The sequence below is a fragment of the Arachis duranensis genome, chromosome 2 (genome assembly GCF_000817695.3).
Source record: "Arachis duranensis cultivar V14167 chromosome 2, aradu.V14167.gnm2.J7QH, whole genome shotgun sequence".
Taxonomy (NCBI): Eukaryota; Viridiplantae; Streptophyta; class Magnoliopsida; order Fabales; family Fabaceae; genus Arachis; species Arachis duranensis.
In genome coordinates, this window is record NC_029773.3 from 31,491,516 (window position 1) to 31,501,212 (window position 9,697).

General features: G+C 31.6%; 1 protein-coding gene across 2 annotated transcripts; it reads left to right on the forward strand.

Moving 5' to 3' along the window:
* The first annotated feature begins 492 nt into the window (after window positions 1–492).
* LOC107474474 (probable protein phosphatase 2C 48) lies at window positions 493–5,037 on the forward strand. Of its 2 annotated transcripts, none has more exons than XM_016094101.3 (5): window positions 493–638; window positions 878–1,245; window positions 2,071–2,438; window positions 3,789–4,025; window positions 4,663–5,036. In XM_016094101.3, the coding sequence occupies exons 2-5, from the start codon at window positions 939–941 to the stop codon at window positions 4,870–4,872; spliced, it is 1,122 nt and encodes a 373-aa protein (XP_015949587.1). In that variant the 5' UTR covers window positions 493–638; window positions 878–938; the 3' UTR covers window positions 4,873–5,036. The 2 variants fall into 2 exon arrangements, with proteins under 2 accessions (XP_015949587.1, XP_015949586.1); XM_016094100.3 differs by having other exon boundaries at window positions 501–697; window positions 4,663–5,037.
* Window positions 5,038–9,697: the final 4,660 nt, after the last annotated feature.

The window sequence follows — 9,697 nt, forward strand, 5'->3', positions numbered from 1 at the left end:
AAAATTACATTAACTAATAACCACCTATATATTTAAACAAAAGACACAAATGGAAGGAATAAAACAAGTTATGTAGTTTATTTTTTTTGTTTAATTACTCTGTGAATCTTTATTATTTTATTAAATTTTTAATTAAATTTTTATATATATATTTTAATTAAATCCATGTATTATATTAGATTTTGTAATTAAATTTTTATAATAACAAAAACATTAGAACTAACAGAATATTCTATTAAATTATATAAAATATTCAGTCAAGTGTAAGACATTTATTTTGTTTGATGGAATATTCTATTAATTCTAACATTTTTGTTATGGTGAGAATTTAATTACAAAATCAGATATGATATAAGAACTTAATTGAAAAAGAAAAAAGTATAAAAATCTAATTAAAAATTTAGTAAAATAATTAAAAAATTTTTTTTTTTGTTCATGAAGTTATGTAGTTTATATATCTCCCCCCATCTCTTTTCTTTTGATCTTTAATTAATCAGATCTCATATCCATCAGACATAGCACAGAGAAGATATCATCCGCCATAAAGCTCCAAATCTTTCTCTTATCCATGGTTTCCCTTTGGTCCCTCTGATATGAGACCAAAGTCTGCCATATTCAACATTTAACTTCTTTTTACAGCTAAGTCTTGTATCTGAAATAAGAAACAACTTTCTTTAAATTCCGAACCCCATTCAAGGTCCAAAGAACCAGCATGCTCCCATAATATTCCCCTAACTTTGCATGAGAAACTAATATATTTTGTCTCTTTCATCATTTAGTTTAAGTCATTTTAGCCCATAACATACATACATACATACGCTTCTATTAAGTCTTTGTCTCAAATTTGTATTTTTTCTAATATTGTCTTCTTCTGCAGGCTATATAACTTGAAGAACTGAGATTTTGCTCTAAAGCAAAACCAAGGAGTATCCAAAAAGATGGTTAAATCATGCTGGAAACCATTGGTGGAAGGCGAAGATAATGGAGACGGCGGTGGGAGTAGTAGTGGGAGAGTTGATGGGTTGTTGTGGTACAAAGATTTGGGGTACCATCTTCATGGTGAATTCTCAATGGCTGTGATTCAAGCAAATAACTCATTGGAAGATAGAAGCCAAGTTGAATCTGGACCTTTGAGTTCCAACCACCATTTGGGTCCTCATGGAACCTTCATAGGTGTATATGATGGTCATGGTGGAAATGAAGCCTCACAGTTTGTTAGTGACAATCTTTTCTCTAATCTCAAGAGTATGCTCCGGTGATCTTGATGCTCTCATCCTTTTATTGTTATTATAAATTATTAACGTCCGATAAATTCAATTAAACTTTACGTTTATCCTAATCCCGCGATCGCCTGAATGAAATTTCGCAGATCTTGAAATGAAATTAAGTACTTAATTAATAGAGCATAGGCAACTTATATCTTCCATAACCCTGGTTTTCAACAAACATGTAGTTTTTACACACTCTAAATGCTTTCCAAAATATATCATGACGTTCATTGTAAACACTAAGCAAAAGGGAAAATTTTTTGTCTCTCAGTATATTTAATTTTAAAGTCTTCAAAATTGTGGGAGCTTCAAGCACGAGCTAGAGCACTCCCTTATTATTAGGGAAGCAAGCTAGTAATTGTTTACAAATAATTGACTCTTTCAACTTGGGTTTTCTAATAAGAATAGAATCCATAATAATTTTGGGCGTGGTGTCTCTATCTTTAATCAAATTTAATCAATTGGACTTGTACATAAAAAAAAATTAGCTATTAAATCAGAAATATTTATATAAAGTATATATTAAAAATGAGTTAAATTATATGTATTTATATACAAATATACAGTAATTAATTTAATAGTTAATTTTATGTCCATGTAATATTTTTTATCTTTAATTTTTCGTTATCCTAACATTCTTGATATTTAATAGCACTTTGGTAACTATACAATAATGATTAATAAGAAATAATCCTTAAAAAAAAATTTTGGTATTTAATTGTGGAAGGTTTTTATTACAAGCGATTTGAAAACTTAAAAAATAAGCTGATCCATTATTCTTTTGTGATATATCGTCCCACAGGGTTTGCAGCTGAAAATCAAAGCATATCAGAAACCGTTATAAAAAAAGCATTCTCAGCAACAGAGGATGGTTTTTTGTCTCGAGTTAAGAAACAATGGCTAAGTAAGCCGGAGATTGCATCCACAGGAAGTTGTTGCTTGGTTGGAATAATCTGCAACGGCATGCTTTACATCGCAAACTCCGGCGACTCGAGGGCGGTGCTAGGTAGATTAGAGAGACAAACAAGAGAAGCATCTGCTGTTCAATTATCCGTCGAACATAATGTTAATCAAGAAACTGTTAGAGATGAACTTCGTTCAAAGCACCCCTTTGATTCACAGATTGTGGTTATGAGACACAATGTTTGGCGTGTAAAAGGACTCATACAGGTAAAAAAAATTGTTTAGCTAACCTGTGATTTTAAGTTCACGGATCAAGATTATTATTTTTAGTAAAAAAATTTAAATATTTTGTTTTAATAAATACATAATAAATATATTAAAAATCACTTCGATTTTATATATTTTTATTAAAAAAAATCATTTGGTAATTTTAGTATTTACCAAAAGGAATTTAGTCGATGATGATCATGTATGTGTTGGTTTTTGTCACCAAGATTTTAGTTTCTTACTCTCTAGCTAGCTTTTGAGAATTAGAAGGTGAATCTCGAGCACAACGATAAAGTTGCTGAAAATAGCGTTTTCATCTGTGATGGTAAGATTGCATATACGTTAAAACTTGCTTGTTACATCCTACCAAGTAAGAGAAAAAGGAATTAAGCTAGATTTTATCATAACTTGGTGGATTATCTAATAAGATTCTAATCTAAATTGCTACTACTATTTTTCTTTTTAATTAGAAAGATAATAAATGAACATTTTATATGCCCAATTTTACGGTATTTATCGCTTAATATTTAATTTTTATTTAGTTTATCTTTTATAATAAACTTTAAATATTTATTATTTATTTTTATTATTTTTAAATTAAATACATTTTTAGTCTTTTTTCTCAAATTAAGTACTATAGCAATCACTCATTTTATATAACTAGGAACATTCTCTTTATTATTAATTGACAAAATTATTCTTAATAGTAGTCCTAATACTAATAATATTATAGAATGTTATGCTAGATAATTAATGACTTTTTTAAACAATATGAATAACAAACTTTAAATTTGATTATTATTAGATATTAATTACTCATGTCACTAATTAAATTTAAAATTAATTTACTTTTTTAATTATATTATTCACATTATTCAATAATATTATTGTCTATTTATACTTTTTTTATTATGAAATATTATGAAAGTGTGTTCCTATTATATGGGTTACATATATTCAGTCACAACCATTGATTACTGCAAGTATTACTTGCGTATAGTATTCATGAATAATCTTTTACCAAATAAGCAGAACATGCTAGCCATTTTTAAAGAGAAATTTTTTGGACTATCAATTTTTNTATAAATATTAAATTATTTTTAATAAATAAATTTTATTAATTTATACATATAAATTTTAAAAATGTAAATATAAATTATATCAATTTATGTGTATAGAATTTTAATAAATATAAATATAAATTATATATTTTTTGTGTGTCTAACATATATAAATATAAATATAAATTGTTATTGACTAAATACTTGCTAAAAATGATAATATATGCTGATGATAACATTACTCATTTTTAAATCCAATGCTGAGATAATAACTTGCATGGTATTGCAGGTTTCAAGATCCATTGGTGATGCATATCTGAAGAGAGCAGAGTTCAATAGAGATCCTCTGCCATCTAAGTACAGACTAGCTGAGACATTCTTCAAGCCAATTCTTAGTTGTGAGCCATCAATATCGGTGCACAAACTCCACCCTGATGACCAATTCCTCATATTTGCTTCTGATGGTTTATGGGAGCACCTTGGCAACCAAGAAGCTGTTAGCATAGTCAGCAACAACCCACCTAATGTAATGTCCCATTTAAATTTGTTTACTTTCCATTTTTGGTTATATTTTTTTTTATTCATTGCATAAATGGCAAATTGATATCCTTTAAATGATATATCAACTCTACTTAGTAGGATAAGAAGGCTTATTTATCTTTTATGATAATTGTGCATATGGTATTTTTGTTGCTTTGTGAGTTTGATGTCACAAGTTCAGGTACTAGAAAAAGTCATGTTTTTCCGAATTCGGTCTGGAGTTTGGAATACTAAGCTATTTTTTGTTCTTTTTTTTTTCTGATATAAAAAGTTTGGAATAAACTCCTCTAAAATGAGAATGTTATTAAAGTAAGAAAATTAAAGTTTAATCATTACTATATCAAATTACTAGGGCTCGCATGTTATGAAAATTACAAATTTAAAAAGAATTAATGTCTCATTTTATTAATTTTTTCATTTTAGATTATATTTTTTAAAAAAGTTTAAATAATACTTATTTATCACTCATCAAAAAGTCCTCACAAAGATAGAAGAAACTCATATCTATGGTCTTATAAAATATTTTTCAAGTCTTTTACTATCTATGTCCTAATTGGTAGGTCACTCAGTCTTTTTATAAGCAAATTATTCTAAACCAATTGTAACCATTTTCATTGTTATAGGGAATTGCAAGAAGACTAGTGAAAGCTGCACTAAGAGAAGCAGCAAAGAAGAGAGAAATGAGATTTGCAGACCTCCAAAAGATTGAACAAGGAGTAAGGAGACATTTTCATGATGACATAACCGTGATTGTTGTGTTTCTCAATCCCAAACTTATTGATACAAGCTCTCTATTAGGTTCTCCTCTTTCAATCAAGGGAGGCGAATTTTAATCAAACAAAATTTTATATATAATAACTTGTTACTTGTAGAGATTAAAGTGAACCAATCTTCACTATATAACCAAGAGTATAATATTTAAGGTTTGCAATGATCTGATTCTGAAATTTGTGTGCTCTCACTAGTTTATGATGATTAATTAACGTTGAACATGTATCTATCAATTAGCTATGAAACATATATGCTTTGTATATTAATACATATATCTCCATTTTGAGCATTTGTTACCATATTTTTTTTTAGTGTAGTTCTGATATATTCTAGATGTTGTCATAATAATTTAAGAAGTTAAAGAGAGTTTAAAAATTGAAAATATACAAAAAAAAAAAAATAGAACAATGCAATCAAGATACATATCTTGTATCAAAAAGTTTAATTTCTGTACGTGTATCAAAAGTTACATAAAAATAAAAAATCATAATTCATAAATTAAAAGCAAATCAAAGTTTTATGCTCTACAAACTTATAATTATCATTCATCATTATCCAATATCAATACAAATTAGATCATCCTCTTCAGCAAAAGTTAAATCTGGCATCTTTCTACCGTAGCGACAATAATCTTTTAATTTCAATTTCTTGTTTATCTCATATTATTGATTTTCTCTTATCATTAATCTTTATATTTGTTATAAAATGACATTTGCATGCCATAATAGAATATTATTATGCATAATAGAATATAAATTAAAACATTATTAATTAATGAATAATAGATTTTTAGATGATTCGGGTAGATGGCATATCAAGTAGTTTTGCCCTCGCGTTTGTCTAACTTACATGATGTATTCCATGTGTCACAACTCTGTAAGTACACGTCGGATGAGACTCATGTGTTAGAGTCTGAGTCGATTGAGCTGTAGGAGAATTTAACTTTTCAAGTAACACTGGTGTGAATTGATAACACTAGTGTGAAGAAGTTACGCGGGAAAGAAGTTCAGTTGGTCACAGTTGCTTAGAAGAAGGCAGAAGTGGAAGAGCATACTTGGGAGTTGGAGTCCGAGATGTGGAAGGATTATCCCGAGCTATTCTCAAGTAATCACTAAATTTTGAGGATAATTTCTTATTTGATGGGGAGAATGTAAGAACCGCGACTAATTAACCGCTTAATTAATAGAATTAATTGCCCAAAATAGGATTCAAAAACTTAGAATGATAATTAAAAAATTTAAATATGATTTTTGGATTCAGTAGATTTTTCTGAGTTGGAAAATGCAATTTTCTGCCAAAAACTGCGTAAAAACGCGAACCAGTAAATTAACCGGCACCAGTTTAAATCTGTCCGATACTGTATGAAAATGATAAAAACAATAGAAAAGCTTAAGAAAATAATTAGAATTGAAAATCAGATGCTAATTTTAAAGGTTTGGCCCGAAATTGGGGCAAACGGGCCAAAAACGCTAATGGATTGGATTGGGTCCAAGTTGGGCCTAAGCCCAACATATAAAAGCACACTTAATGAGCTTTTCACCACTAACTTCTGGTGGCCATATCTCGAACTACGGTGTTCCGATTCGCGTGTCGTTTGCGGCTATGCGAAACTCTTGCCGAGGCTGTTAATTTTATCTAACTTGTATTGGTAAGATTTCAAAATTTTCTCTCCTTTCTGCAGCTCTAAGAAATTCGAAAATGTGGGTGTTGGTTTTGAGTGAGTTTTTGTGTTTTAATTGATTAGGTGATATCTAAGATTGGGCTATTGGTGGTTTGTACCCCAAACACCATCGAAAAAGGTACGAAAACTCTTTACCTTTGTGAATTGTGATCTTCGTAACTCTAGGATGATTGGTGGTAATTGGTATGATTTTAGTTGAGTTCTTGCACTTGTTGGAGTGAATTGGAGCTTTCAATGTGAGATTGGTGATTTGTTGGTGGTTGAAAGCTTGTTTGAGCTCAAACTTGATGTATAGCACATATTGGAAATCGACCAAGGTATGTTTTTAGTTTTTTCTATGTAATATATAATTTTTCTGGACACTTAAGCTAGTAGACTTTAGGATATGATTGAATTGATTGTTGGAAATTGTTGAATTTGATCATGTATGATGGTGTTGTTAATTTTGATGAATTATGGTGTTGAACTTTGATGTTATTATTGATTGCTGAAATAGAGGTTAAAATTGATAATTTTGAGCGTTGATAATGGTTGTGAAGGTTATTGATATTAATAAATATTGAAAATGGTGAAATAATGCCTTGTGTGGATTAATTGTGAATTGGAGGAAGGTAAATGAGAATTTTTGGATGAAATTGGTGAAATTGCATGTTGATAGATTGTGGAGTGAATTGGAAGGGATATAAACATCATTTAGGTTTATTGGAACTGTTTTGGTTGTAGGATATTTGGTATTGGTTCTGAATTTTGGAAATTTGAGAACCTAGTTATTTTTGGTAAAAGTCAGTTTTTGGTGAACTTTGACGGATCAGAACTTGAGCCTCAAAACTTGAAATTAAATAAACTTAGTTTTAAATTAAAGGTTGTTTTGAGATCTTCAAACTGATATAAAGTTTGAGGAAAATGGTTTTTTGTAGAGGAAGTTATGAACGTTTAAAATTTGGTGTTTAAAACTGAATTCTGCAACTTAAAAAATTTTCTAAGTTTGGTATGGGTCCCGTACGCAACACAGTGCACGCTAAGCGACCAAACCATTCGGGTTGGACATCTCGCATACGCGAGGTACTGCATGCGTACGTGAGCTATCAGAAATGCAACCCTTGTGTACGCGAACTTTAACATGCGACGCGAGCAACCCATTCGGATTTGGCATTTTGCGTATGTGAGCAGGGGGTTGCGTGCGCGACCACCCTTTTTCAACAGCATGCGTACGTGGTGTGCATAAATTGTGATCATCAACAATGGCGCCAATGGACTTGGAGCTCTCAAATGTGAATCACACTTTGTCAATTGTTAGTGTGAAGCAAGCTATGGTCTTCTTGTAAATCTTAGTTAGGCGGATTCAAATGGTTATAATGGTTTTCGAAAATATAAAGATAAATAAAGCATAAAATAAAGATAGAGATACTTATGTAATTCATTGATGGGAATTTCAGATAAGCGCATGAAGATACTGTGTTCCTTCTAAATCTCTGCTTTTCTACTGCTTTCATCCAATCATTCTTACTCCTTTCCATGGTAAACTGTATGTATGGCGTCACCGTTGTCAATGGATACTTCCCATCCTCACAGTGAAAATGGTCCAAATGCTCTGTCACAGCACGGCTAATCATCTGTCGGTTCTCGATCATGTCGGAATAGAATTCAGTGATTCTTTTGTGTCTGTCACTACGCCTAACACTCACGAGTTTGAAACTTGTCACAGTCATTCAATCCCTAAATCCTACTCGGAATACCATAGACAAGGTTTAGACTTTCTGGATTCTTAAGAATGCTGCCAATGGATTCTAGCTTATACCACGAAGACTCTGATTAAGGAATCCAAGAGATACTCATTCAATCGAAAGTAGAACGGAGGTGGTTGTCAGGAATGTGTTCATAGGTTGAGAATGGTGATGACTATCACGGAGCATCACGTTCATCAGGTTGAAGTGCGAATGAATATCTTAGAACAAGAATAAGCATGAATTGAATAGAAAATAGTAATAATTGCATTAATACTCGAGGTACAGCAGAGCTCCACACCTTAATCTATGGTGTGTAGAAACTCCACCGTTGAAAATACATACGTGATAATGGTGTTCATTGGCTTCAGCCCCAGAGAGGGAACCGGAGTAACTAAGACGTCTAATACAATAGTAAAAAGTTCTATTTATACTAAACTAGCTACTAGGGCTTACAGAAATAAGTCTAAGTGTAGAAATCCACTTCCGAGGCCCACTTTGGTGTGTGCTTGGGCTGAGCTTGAGCTTTACACGTGCAGAGGCTTCTCTTGGGGTTAAACGCCAAGTTGTAACGTCTGTTTGGCGTTTAACTCTGGTTTTTGACGTGTTTCTGGCGTTTTACTCTAGAATGCAGCATGGAACTGGCGTTGAACGCCAGTTTGCGTCGTCTAAACTCGAATAAAGTATGAACTATTATATATTTATGAAAAGCCCTGGATGTCTACTTTCCAACTCAGTTGAGAGCGCGCCATTTAGAGTTCTGTAGCTCCAGAAAATCCATTTCGAGTGCAGGGAGGTCAGAATCCAACAACATCAACAGTCCTTTTTCAGCCTGAATCAGATTTTTGCTCAGGTCCCTCAATTTCAGCCAGAAAATACCTAAAATAACAGAAAAACACACAAACTCATAGTAAAGTCCAGAAATGTGAATTTTGCATAAAAACTAATAAAAACATCCCTCAAAGTAGCTAGATCCTACTAAAAACTACCTAAAAACAATGCCAAAAAGCGTATAAATTATCCGCTCATCACAACGCCAAACTTAAATCGTTGCTTGTCCCCAAGCAACTGAAAATCAAATAGGATAAAAAGAAGAGAATATACTATAAATCCCAAAATATCAATGAATATTAGTTCTAATTAGATGAGTGGGACTTGTAGCTTTTTGCTTTTGAACAGTTTTGGCATCTCACTTTATCCTTAGTTTAGAATGATTGGCATTCATACGAACTCAGAGTTTAGATAGTGTTATTGATTCTCCTAGTTAAGTCTGTTGATTCTTGAACACAGTTACTTTTATGAGTCTTGGCCGTGGCCCTAAGCACTTTGTTTTCTAGTATTACCACCGGATACATAAATGCCACAGACACATGACTAGGTGAACCTTTTCAGATTGTGACTCAGCTTTGCTAAAGTCCCTAGTTAGAGGTGTCCAGAGCTCTTAAGCACACTCTTTTTGCTTTGGATCACGACTTTAACCAC